At 59.8% G+C, this 11,702-nt stretch overlaps 2 protein-coding genes across 2 annotated transcripts; both read right to left on the reverse strand.

The window, feature by feature from the left end:
• Positions 1-957: 957 nt before the first annotated feature.
• LOC112806953 (interferon-inducible GTPase 5-like) lies at positions 958-2,918 on the reverse strand. The gene is made up of 2 exons (XM_073886559.1): positions 2,315-2,918; positions 958-1,688 (listed from the first exon to the last, which is right to left on the reverse strand). Exons 1-2 carry the CDS (start codon positions 2,916-2,918, stop codon positions 1,051-1,053), a joined length of 1,242 nt encoding a protein of 413 aa, XP_073742660.1. The 3' UTR covers positions 958-1,050.
• Positions 2,919-6,174: 3,256 nt separating this feature from the next.
• IRGC (immunity related GTPase cinema) lies at positions 6,175-9,349 on the reverse strand. Its single transcript, XM_025850097.2, has 2 exons — positions 9,237-9,349; positions 6,175-7,734 (listed from the first exon to the last, which is right to left on the reverse strand). Exon 2 carries the CDS (start codon positions 7,630-7,632, stop codon positions 6,238-6,240), a length of 1,395 nt encoding a protein of 464 aa, XP_025705882.2. The 5' UTR covers positions 7,633-7,734; positions 9,237-9,349; the 3' UTR covers positions 6,175-6,237.
• Positions 9,350-11,702: the final 2,353 nt, after the last annotated feature.

An 11,702-nucleotide genomic window follows, 5' to 3' on the forward strand; every position in this document is an offset into this window, starting at 1 on the left:
TTAAATGCAATGCCTAATTCAATACGTGGTTAGAAAATAGAACATATCCCTGTTCGATACAGCACTTACCATGTGTTGAAACAGCTTCTACCCTTACGCAAATACTCCTACCTTACTTGCACACAGTGCCTACTGTTGGTTAAATATGGTGGCTTCCTTTCCCCACGGACCTCATCTACCCTTATTTAAAAGTAGTCTCTACCTTTAAATCCAGAACTGACTCTCAGTCAGATACACCGTACGCTTCAATATAGGACCTACTCTCATCTGCTCAGTTTAAATAGGCTACATCTTAGCTTGGTGTTTCCCAAAGTATGTCTCCAAATTGGCCTGGCCACCTCACCCAACCCCAACTAGTGCTGACCTTCAAATCCTGTTCCGCCCTTCACATTGGTTCCAGTCACCAGCCGAGTCTGCCCGCTGCCCCATACCCCTTTGGTCCCCCTGCCTTCCTCCTGCCCTTGGGTGTAGCCGTACAGTCCTGGTGTCCTTGGGAGTCCCAGGGGTGTTGAAGAAAACACTCAAGCCAGGGGTAGGGTCTGTGCAGATCTCTCAAGAGCGGGGCGCCAAGGATTGGCCGGCCTGAGACCCAGGGCAGGCTCTGGCCCTGCCACCTGCTGACCAAGAAGACATTAGGCAAGAACCTCCCTTGATCCTCAGTGCCCTTCCGAGCTGTGACGTTCACTGTCCTCTTAGGGAAATGCTCCTGAGCCCTTTGCCCCACTGCCCTGACCTACACCAACACCTTCCAAAGTGCCTTCTCTAGCTAGACGACGGAGTTCCTCCCTCCCTTGTCCCATGTCCTGCCGCCTCCCTCTCTATCCCAGGGGGCGCTCCTGGTTGCCGTGGGGGTTCAGAGCAGGGAAGGTGGGGGCAATGGCCAGAGAGGGCATAAGACCCAGGGCTCAAAAGCACAAACACAGCACACAGGCTCAGTCCAGGAGAGTTGGAGCCTGAGTTTCTTTCCATCCCCCGGCACCACCCAGCCTGGGTGGTGTAGCTTCCCAGTCCTTCGCTGCCACCTCCAGCTGTCCAGGCTCAGGGCTGGGATCATTGACTGGATCTCTCTGGGAGCTTGTGGTCGGAGTTGTCGAGGAAGGCCTGAAGCAGCGCTCCCTGGGCATCCTTGACCGCCTCGTCCAGAGCCGTGCAGAGCACCTGGTAGATGGTGGCGAAGGAGAGGCCACAGGTGGCCAGGGTGCCGAGGATGGGCACGCTGAGGAGCTCCTGGGTGAAAGCAGAAGCAACCTGGGAGGCCTGGCCCAGTAATTCCACCACCAGCGCCTCGGTGACGGTCTTTGGGCCCTGTGCCGCCTCCAGGATCTTGTGCAGGGGTTGGCCCGCCTGGCCCGCCAGCGTGACAAGGGAGTCCTTGTCCAGGCCGAAGCTGCGGCGGTAGCCTTCCAGGCAGTTGATGAGCATGTGTAGGTCACACGCCACATCCTGGACGCCTGGCACGGGGCTCGGGTTGACGCCACAGGCCACTGCGGCCACCAGCCAGATGTGCTGCTGCAGCGAGGCTGCCTTCTTCTCTAGGATGGGCTTGGAGATGGTGGGCATGGCCAGCAGAAGCGCGTGCCGCTTGTGGCTCTCGAGGTCCTTCACCATCAACTCCTCCAGCAGGTGGAAGTCATACTTGCCCAACTCAAACATGGAGAGCAGGAAGACCTTGGGGTCCTTCAGGCCCCCTGCTGCAGGAGACAAGAGCAACGAGCGGTTTTGGCGCCGGGGCAGGCCACGGTGTCCTGACAGCTGCCAAGGCTCGAGCACTTGCCAGGAGCGCACGGCACGAGGCTGGAGAGTGTTGGCCCTGGAGCCAGGCTGCCTGAGTTCCGATCCCAGCCTTGTTCCCTACCACCCGCGTGGCCTTGGGCAAGTTACCAAATCAAACGAGAGGATGGATAATTGCACCTCCTTCCTACGGATGCTGTGGTGGTGAAGTGAGTGCATGAAAATAGTGCCTGTGTAATCCCTTAATAAATGTTAGCTGCCCTCGGCCACAGGTACCACATCCCGTGGGCACGTGGCATTTGCACTGCTCTAACTTGGCAAATACACGAGCCAGCACATGTCTGTTTCCTTAATGCGGGTGATTGGTCTCTGTCACCTGTGACTGAGAAGCGCCAACTCTCAGGAAATGAATGGCAGCTGTGAGCATCACTTCGCTGCGGGGCCGAGTTGGGTCACGCAGTGTGACATTGGACGACCCCTTTCCCCACTGCGGGCCTCCGCTGGAGGGGGAAGGGGAAGGGGAAGGGGCCGGCGGTCCCTCCACAATCCCCCCCGCCCCAGCCGCCCAGAGCCTGCCCCTCACCCTCCAGCCGCCGCCAACAGTCTTCCCGGATCTGGCTGAGCACTCTGTCCTCTGAGAAGGTGCTGGGGCGCCGGCTGTGGGAGGCGGCGATGTCCACGTCCACCTTGGAGCGGATGAGGTAGAAGCGCTTGCCCAGCTGCAGGATCTCACAGGCCAGCTGGGCGTGGTGGGCGATGAAGCTCTCCGAGGTGGTGGTGATGAAGAAGTCGTAACGGGCCGGCAGCACCCGCTGGAGGTATTTTTCAGCCTGGAAGGTTGGCGTGCTGATGCCCGGCAGGTCCCACATGACGACGTTGGGGTACTTAGGGTGTGCGTATGGCGTGCGCCCCACCGTCATTTCCACCACGACCGTGTAGGCCGATTTGGGGTCCTCGTCTCCCAGCCCCCTGATGGTATTGACGAAGGTCGACCTGCCTGAGCCTGTGCCCCCGGTAATGCCAATGCCCAGCCTGGCATTCTCCAGCGAATGAAGTGTGGCCTGCAGCTTGGTGGCTACTGCCGACAGGTTGCCCTCCTTGAGGGCTCCCTTCAGAGCACTGGTGTCCCTCCAAAGCTCCGGTATCTTGGACTGGCTGAGGCTTGACTGGAAGACTCTGCTCACCATGGGCTACCCGACATCCAGACCTCCGTCTTCAGGATTGATGACCTTCGACAGGACAGGTAAGGGAGCACTTGCCCTCTGTTCTCTACATCCCTCAGCATGCCCCAAGTACTTGAGGCATCACCAGCCGTCGTAATGAGAGTGCAACCATATGCCGGGCCCGGTGCTAACTGCTTGAGGTCACTTCGCTTTTATTCATCACTGCCAGGTCCTCCTCCTGGCGTATCTCAGAAAATCCTCCTAACAGCCGGAAAAGGAGATTCCCTTACTATCCACATTTGGCAGTGAGAGGAGAAATCAGTTGCCCAAGGCCCCCAGCTGGTGCATGGAGTGTTGGGAATGGGAATTGGGTCTTATGATCATAGAATTCAATTCTTTTTTTTTTTTTCAAGATTTTAGTTTTAAGTAATCTCTACACCCAACGTGGGCCTCAAACTCCCAACCCTGAGATCAAGAGTCGCACGCTCCACTGTCCTAGCCAGCCAGGGCCCCCTAGAATTCAAATTCTTAAATAACTTTGTATGGCATTTACTGTGCACCGGGTCCTCGGATCAGCAACGTAGGGCAGCAATGAAGAGCTGGACCCGTCATCATCACTGATAGCAGTTAATGTTTGTTTGTTCACTGTGTACTCGGGGCCAGCCACTGTTCTAACCACAAGCATCATTTCATTAAGTCCCCACCGTGCGGAGTAGGAAACCGAGGCACGGGGAGGTAAAAGTCACTCACTAAATTTGCCTTCCAGCCTGCCCCAGAGCCAGGACATGGACCAGCGCCCTCCCGTCCTTTTGCCATACAACCTCCCCACCCCATCCTGGCGCAGCTGAGCACCCGCTATGGGCCAGGCAGGACCTCCTGGGCGCTGCAGCTCCAGCGCCAGGAAAAAGAGACTTGACGGGACAGGCCTGGTGTACTTGTGAAGATGCTGCGCCCAGCGCTGCTGGCTTCCGAGTACCCACATCTGCTCTGGGAACCGCAAGCCCCGCCCGGCCTCTGAGCCTCGGAGTCCTCACCGGTGTGATGGCCTGGGGCACCAGTGCTGACACTGGGAATGCATGACTGCAACCAGTCCCAGCTGTGCCAGGGACTTGGGTGCTGGTGGGTGGATCATGTCCCCTCTGCAGCCTTATTTCCCCCACCTGTTCGGTTCCTCACCTGTGAAATGGAGCGATCGATGACTCCCCCTGTTTTAGGAAGACTCAGGGTCTTACTGTTGACAAGCTTCAGAGGCCAGCTTGGGAAGGGCTTGGAGCATCAGGCTGAGCTTGATCTTTCTCTGTGGGTAGCCATGGAAGGGTATTGAGCAGGGAAGGGAGAGGTGTACGGTGGACATTGAAAGAGCCCCCTGTGGCATTTGGGGAATGACACTGGAGCCTGGGAGATGAGGCAAGGGGCAGGGACCGGAGCTGGTGGAGAGGGTGAGGCCTGTCCTAAAACAGGGGTTGAGGGGGTGGAGAGGGGGGTTGGGAAAGGGAGAGCTGGAGGCAGAAAGAACAGGACAGGGTGGCCAGTTGATCTTACCCCGTGTAGGGAGCATCACTATTCCTGCCTGACCTTTCCCTCCCAGCCCCTGGGCGGGGCCCGTGAGTCCTGTGTTTTGGATGATGTCTGAGGGTGCACAGCTCCGCACGGTGGGGACTTAGAGAGGCTGGGTTTTTGAGAACAGATTTGGAGTGGACCATCTGTCCTCGTATCTGGGGGCCTGGGATTTCCCTACCATTATCCCCCACACCCTCTTGGGTGCAGAAAGGTCCACGTGAACACAAAAGTAGTCCTGGCAGAGCCCCTGGGAAGGCCTTCCAGAAAGAGAAGAATCCCGTTGCACAGAGCTCTTCGGCAGAGCGGACCGGCACCCCCTTTAATCCTCTAAGTGAAAGTGGCCCCTCTTTGACTGGAACTGTTTCCTAGGTTCAAGGTCATCTGAGGCCCCAAAGAGAACCATCCCCAGATCTGGGAGTATCCATAGGCGGTATTTGTGAACACCTAGGGGTGAGGCCACCTCCCCTGCACTGCAGTCCCCACTCCACCACCGGCCTTGTACACAGCTTCCAGAGCCTTCTTGTGAATTCCTGGAAACTCACCTTTCTCAAAGACACCTAAATCTGACCCTTCCCTGACCCCTTGTCCAAGCCCACAGAAGCCCTAGGGGCAGCCCCCTTGTCCTGTCCAAAGACCCTAATCAGATAGTTTTCTAATCTTCTATACATATGTGACCCTTGACTTGGCACGTGAGGTCAGGCTTGAGTGGGTAGGAGGGGGTCAGGTTCACTTCTGCATTCCCACCGAAGAGCCAAGGACAGAGCAAGAGGGAGCGCCCGGGGCTTGGTTTCACAGACACAGATTCCCCTCACCCCGTGTTGCGCCTGCCCAGCGACACCTGCAGCCACATGCAGTTCTCAGGAGTCCCGCCCCCGTCGCCCTGGCTCGGCCCCATGGTCTTCAGCCCAACCCCAGCACTCATGCACCCACACAGCCATGCAGAAACAGCAGATGAAACCCCAGTCGGCAGACTGCTCACAGACCCACAGCATCAAAATCCCGGACACTTACCCATGCTCCTCCCAATCACAGACACACCCGAAAGCTTATCACCACACACACCTGCACGCTCTCCAAAACGACGTGTTCTAGGTGGCGAGATTCGCCCTCTGCCCCCTCTCTCCTTTGGTGGGCAGAGAAAGAGCCCACCAGCCTTCCCGCCACCCCAGGCTCCACACGGAGGCCAGCCCAAGGCCATCCGGCCTCCCCTTCCCCGGCCCCGCCCCCCCCATCACTCACTAGCAGCCGGGCTGGCCCAGGATGTCCCCTGTCCCCTGCCCTGTTTAACCGGTTGCTAGGCACCATTGTGCCGATCCTGGGCACCGATGGGCCGCCCCTCCCCCACCCCCAGAGGAGGCCCGTGGGACACTGGGCTTCCCAGAAAGGGACCGGAGATGGCAGCAAAAATAAGTACCGTAACCAGCCCCAATCTCCACTAAGTTCCCCGCACACACTGACAGTTGACGCCTGTCTTGGATCCAGGCCAGGCTATGGCCCCACAGATCTCCCTCGGCTCCCAAGGGACCGGGGAGAGAGAGCCCACCAAGGCGCCCTCGGCCCGCCATGCATACCCTGAAGCTCTGCGCACCCGGAGCAAGGCCCATCCCGGTTCAGTGGGTCCCACAGGCCTGCTCAGACCCCCGGGGCCTCCCGCCCGCCCCGCCGAGATGGGAGCTCTGGCGCCCTCAGCAAGTGCAGGGCACGTTTTCACTACACTGGCTTTGTTTAGCTGCTTTTGTCAAGGCTCGGTTTGTGGGTGAGGCGGGGGGTGGGGGCCGCACGCTCATTTCTCTTCCGACAAGTCACGCTTCTTCCAGCTGTCGAGAATATGCTTGAGGAGGAGGCCGAGCTTCCGGCCGGCCGAGAGCGGTGCTTCCTCGCAGCCTCCCTCCCTGCAGCCCCGCTTCTCCACACCATGGTCGCCGGCCGCCTCCAGGCTGACCTCAGCCGGCGGCTCGTCCTCCTCCAGGGCCTTGATGCGGACCCGCTGGGCGTCCTCGGCCATCTCATTGAGGCAGCCCTGGAGCATGGTGTAGACGGTGCCGAAGCTGATGCCGCCGGCCACCAGGGTACCGAACACGGGGATGCCCTTCTCAAAGGCGCGGGCCACCCGCATGGCGCCGTCGGACGACTGCGAGTAGAGCCGAAGGACGGCTTCCGGCGAGACCTCGTTGGCCAGTGGCGAGCGGATGACGGAGCGCAGGTCCCCCGCCTGCTTGCCCACCTGCTCGGCCAGCTTGGCCAGTGAGTCCTCATCCAGGCCAAAGCTGCGGTGGTAGCCGCGCAGTGAGCGGATGAGCAGCGCGTCGTCGTAGGCGGCCGCCAGCCCCGGCACGGGCAGGGCCTGGATGACGCCCGACACCAGGGCCGTCTTGAGCACTTGCTCCTGCAGCATGTCCTTCTTCTTCTGCAGGGCCTCCAGCGAGATACCGGGCAGCGAGAGCAGGCCAGCGTGGCGCCGGTGGGCCGGCAAGTCGTGCTCCCAGGTGGACATGAGCCGCGGGAAGTCGTAGCGCGCCGGCGACAGGTTGGACACGAGAAAGATGCGGGGGTCGCTCACGCCAGCCAGCCGAAGCCGCTCGGCACAGTGGTCACGGATCTCCTGCAGGACGGCCGCCTCGCTGAAGCCCGAGGGCCGCTGGGTGCGCGTGGCCGCCAGGTCCTCGTCCACCTTGGTGCGCACGAAGTAGAACTTCTTGCCCTGGCGCAGGATCTCCGAGGCCAGGCGGGTCTCCACGGCCCCGCAGCGGCGGGGGGAGACCAGCAGGAAGAAGTCATAGCGGCCAAAGTCCACCTGCTTCAGGTACTTGTCAGCCGGGCAGCCCGGAGAGCCGGCCCCCGGCAGATCCCACAGGGTCACGTCGGGAAACTGGGGGTGCGGGTAGGGCGAGGGCTGCATTGTGGTTTCGACGACGCCCGTGAGGGCCGCGCCGGGGTCCTCGGCCCCCAGGCCACGGAGGGCGTTGATGAGGGAGGACTTGCCAGCGCCCGACTCGCCGGTGATGCCCACCTCCAGGCGGATGCTCTCGGACGAGGCCAGTAGCTCCCGGAGGCGGGAGGCCGCCTGCGGGAGGTCGCCCGACTCGAAGGCCGTGCGCAGGGCCTCCAGCTCTTCCTTGGCCATGAGGATGGTGGTCTCCTCCTCCCCGGGCACTGCTGGCAACTTCGAAGTAGCCATGGTGACCAGCGGTTCAGGGGGCGCGGGGGCTGGGGGAGAGTCACGGGACGTGGAGTCCTCAGCGTCTGCAGGGTAGAAGGGAGCTGTTCACTTCTCCTGGGCCTTGGCACAGGGCAGGGAGTGAGAGACACCAAGGATATAAGGGAAGTCCCTCTGGCCCGCCCCTTCTCAAAAAACCCGGGTACATTATCCGACACGAGGTAGGGGGCTTTGGAGTCTCACAGGCCCAGGCTCACATCCCATCCCTGCCACCGACTTGCTGTGTGCCCTGGGGCAGAGGTCAGACCTCTCTGAGCCTGTTCCTCTGCATAAAGGGCATAGTGACTGACGTGTCTTCTGCGGTGCTCAGGAGTCTTCAGGGAAAAGGTTTGATGGTGGCTTGTGACCCAGGCAGCCACACGGGGCCCCAGGCTTGGAAGGCTCAGCTGTCAGCTTCAAGACTGAAACTCTTAATGATATTCGACCCGGGCCCTGTGGTTTCATTTTGCACCAGGCCCCACAAATGTGGTAGCCAGGCCTGCAAAGGAAAGGGCTTAAGCCCAGCACCCGGGCGCAGGCAGAGCACACCATGCTCCTCCAGCTGCTAGGGTTGGGAGCAGTGGGAAGGGGGGGTGAAGGGGACCCAGACCCTGGAGCCGAACCCAGGGTCAGATCCTGACTCCCCGACGTACGCGCTGAGTGACTGGGACTAGTGACTTGAAGCTCTCCGCCTCATTCCCTTCATCTGTACGATGAGGCCAGTACCTATGATGATAGCAAACCACCTCCTCGGGTTGTTGAGAATTGAGTTAATGCATAGAAAGCATTTGAAATGGTGCCTGGCCCACAGCAGGTGGTCTGTGTTACCAGCAGCAGCGTCATTATTATCCTTATTAGTAGTCCCAGCTGTGTGACTTGAAGCCATTCCCCTGCCCTCTCTGAGTGCACCACGGAAGACAACGTTGCTACCGCACAGGGCAAGTCAGGCCTGTGCGATCGTGAGCCCACCCATCTATCCGTACGCCAGCCTTCTGGGGTTCAGCTGGCGGAAGGAGCCTGGCATGAGGGGATGCCGGGACACTGGGAGTCCTCCTTAAACACCCAGACCTGCCCTGGGTTGCTAAGCCCAGCTCACACTAGGGATCACTGTCCCCATCAGAGAGAGGGACCGAGGCTCAGACTACACAAGTGAGGTCCCTGCACAGAGGCCCAGCCAGGATTCAAAGGCACGTCCCTGGGCTCCCTCATCCCTCTGAAGCTCTCTGTTCAGCTACATGTCTTTGCCTCCCTCCTTGTCTTCTGGGCTGTCTTTGTCCACGCGCCCCCTCCCACAGAAATTTGTCTTTATTACTTTGTTCCCACCAGGTCTGGTCCCCCATCCCGGGTGGGGGCATTTCTCCCATGCTATGCCCACTCTCCCTGCACCCTGTCCCCCTAAGCCATGTAAGGATAAGGCCCAGGGAGAGGTGAGCAGGGGCTGGGGCAGGTCCCAGCAGGCAGGGCCAGGCAGGTCAGTGGCCCCCGGGGTGGGAATAGGGCTGAGGGAGCTAGGGTTGGTCCTGGAAGCCCCTGCCTCCCTTCACCCACAGGACCCAGCCGGACAGTCCTGCCCTCAGGGAACTCACCTGCCCTGCAGGCTCTCCCTCTCCCCTCACACTTTCCCCGCTGCTGGTGGGGTCTCCTTTCCTGTTAGCCCAAGGTCAGACCCGTTGCTAGGACCCATTATAATAGCAAGCAGCAGCTTATTGGTCAGCCAATCCGAGCGCAATAATGTGACAGTGATGTCAGGGGGCGGGGTCCCCATCCCCCAGCTGCTCCTAGGGCCCCCCTCTCGGTCACACTGGGCCCTCAGTCCCCCCACAAGGGACCCACAGAGATCTTTGTTCACCACCCATCTGTGGTCTCCGTCACCCACAGGACACAGTCCCAGCTCCACCGCCTGGCATCCAAGGGCCTGACCCTGCTCACCACCCACCCTCTGTTTCCCCTCCTTCCAGGGGACTGTTGCCCAAACAAGTCATTCATGTCCCCTTCTCCGCACTGTTTACTCATCTACCGCCCCCGCGACGTGTTGTGCGTGCTCCGGGGGTGCTGGCTGTGGGGAGAGGCCAGGTCTGAACCCACCCACAGCGGCACTGCCAGCACGCCTCCTCCCGGGCCTGGCCAGGACTGGCCCCCGCGCCGCAGCACCACGGGGGCCACACCCCAGTTCAGTGTCTGGCGTTCAGGCCTCTCCTTGCCCAGCCTAGCCCGTCCACATCCCAGCTCAGGGCCCACTCCAGTGTGACACCCCGGCCCCCTCTGTCCCTCTCCCTCCTCTCCTTCCTCACGACCCCTGAAGGTGGCAGCGCTGTGACAAATTGGGAAGTGGAAGTAGAGAGCCATGTGAATGAGAAGAGAGGCTGAGGCAAAGACCCCCGCGCCCCGCCCCGAGACAAAGAGAGACTTGGGGTAGGGAAAGAGACTCCCCGAGAAAAAAGTGGAGGGAGCGTCCGGCAGAAAGACTGAGTGGGCGAGAAACCCCCTCAGAGAGAACCAGGGAAAGACGGGTCAGAGGCTCAGGTTACAGGGAGGATGAGAGGGCACAGAGCCAGAGAGATGGGACCCAGGGGCGGAGACGGAGACGCAGGGAAGGAGCCGAAGGTCAACAGATTAAAAAATATTTGCAGATGTTCCCAGACACCAAACACACAGACCTGGACTCCTCCCCTAAATTCACAGACACGCGCACCCGGCCCAAGAGGGAAAGTAGAGTCCCGGACCCTCCAACACAGTTATGACCGAAAAGCAGAAGTCAGGCCGATGTGCAGCCCACGCACATTCGGGCACACACAGACCTGCAGCCCAGGAGAGACTCCATTACACGCAGACAACACACGCGGGCCGTGGCCCCTGGAGCCCACCTCCCCCTTCACAGCCCTCATTCATTCGGCCCCTGCTCCTGCTCCCCAGTGCTCTGCCCTCGGGGGCTCTGGGTCAGGGGGGAGGGAGATGGCCACAGCCCAGGGTGACTGAGGGCCAAGACAGTGCTGGGCACCTGCAGAAATGCAACCTACGCAGGCTGGCACGCTGCCAGGCGCACCTCTACCAGCTCCTGGCCTGTCTTCCGTGTTCATTCGTCAGGCCCCATCCTGGGCAGCAATGACCAAGACAGCCCTGGGCTCTGTCCCATGCAAGTCCCATCCATCCGCAGACAGTGACGACCCAGGCCTGGGATGGAGGACTCCAGAGGGTTGTGGGAATGCCAAGGGGGCAGCCGACCCAGCCTAGGGGTCAGGGAGGGCTTCCTGGAAGAGAAGGCACCTGAGCTGAGATCTGCGAGCCTGGTGGCCTGCTGGGGAGTTGCATCCCAGGCCATGGCCCAGCGCGGGCAAAGACCCTGAGTTGACAGAGAGCTCTCATTCACCCAGTAATTCACACAGTTATTTGGTCACTCCGCAAACCTTTGCTTCGACCTGGCCCTAGGCGGGTCCCTGGTACTGGTCCAGAGGTGTGAGTCGCACTCAGCCCTGCTGGTTACAGACCTCGCAGGCTTCCGGGGGCGGCTGACACGGCCACACGTGAGGCAGAGCGCCCACTTATTAGGTGTTTACAACGTGCCAAGCGTCGTGGGGAGCCCGTCAGATGAGGTGGCCCATTTAACTGGGACTAGAATTCTCCCACCTGTCATCCCCAGACAGACATAAAACCCAGGAGCTGAGACCAGAATCGAGAGGAAGACAGAGACAAATGAGGTTTACACATTTATTCATTCCTTCTTTCCACGGGTTTCCTGTATAATCAGACCGAAGGTGCTACTGGCTGTCAGCTGCATCATTTTCCATCCCCCTAACAAGGGGACAAATTGCTGCCAATACAAGTATGACATGATGTTTCCTTATCACTTAAAATTTTTATTTCACACTTACTCTTTATAGACTTACATGGAAAACACAGATTTTTTTTTTCCTTAATCGCATATCACTCTGTGTCTGTATCTAACTGGGAAAACACAAGGGAAATAAATTGGCTAAGTTGTTCCTAACCACAGAGTCTGACTCTGTGGGATCACTTCTGCCTCTGAGCAGTGGTCACCCCTGTTTTCCCACACT

This window comes from Callorhinus ursinus, unplaced genomic scaffold, assembly GCF_003265705.2.
Source record: "Callorhinus ursinus isolate GAN/ISIS: 27379988/994484 unplaced genomic scaffold, GSC_fseal_2.0 scaffold71, whole genome shotgun sequence".
In the NCBI taxonomy this organism is placed as follows: domain Eukaryota; kingdom Metazoa; phylum Chordata; class Mammalia; order Carnivora; family Otariidae; genus Callorhinus; species Callorhinus ursinus.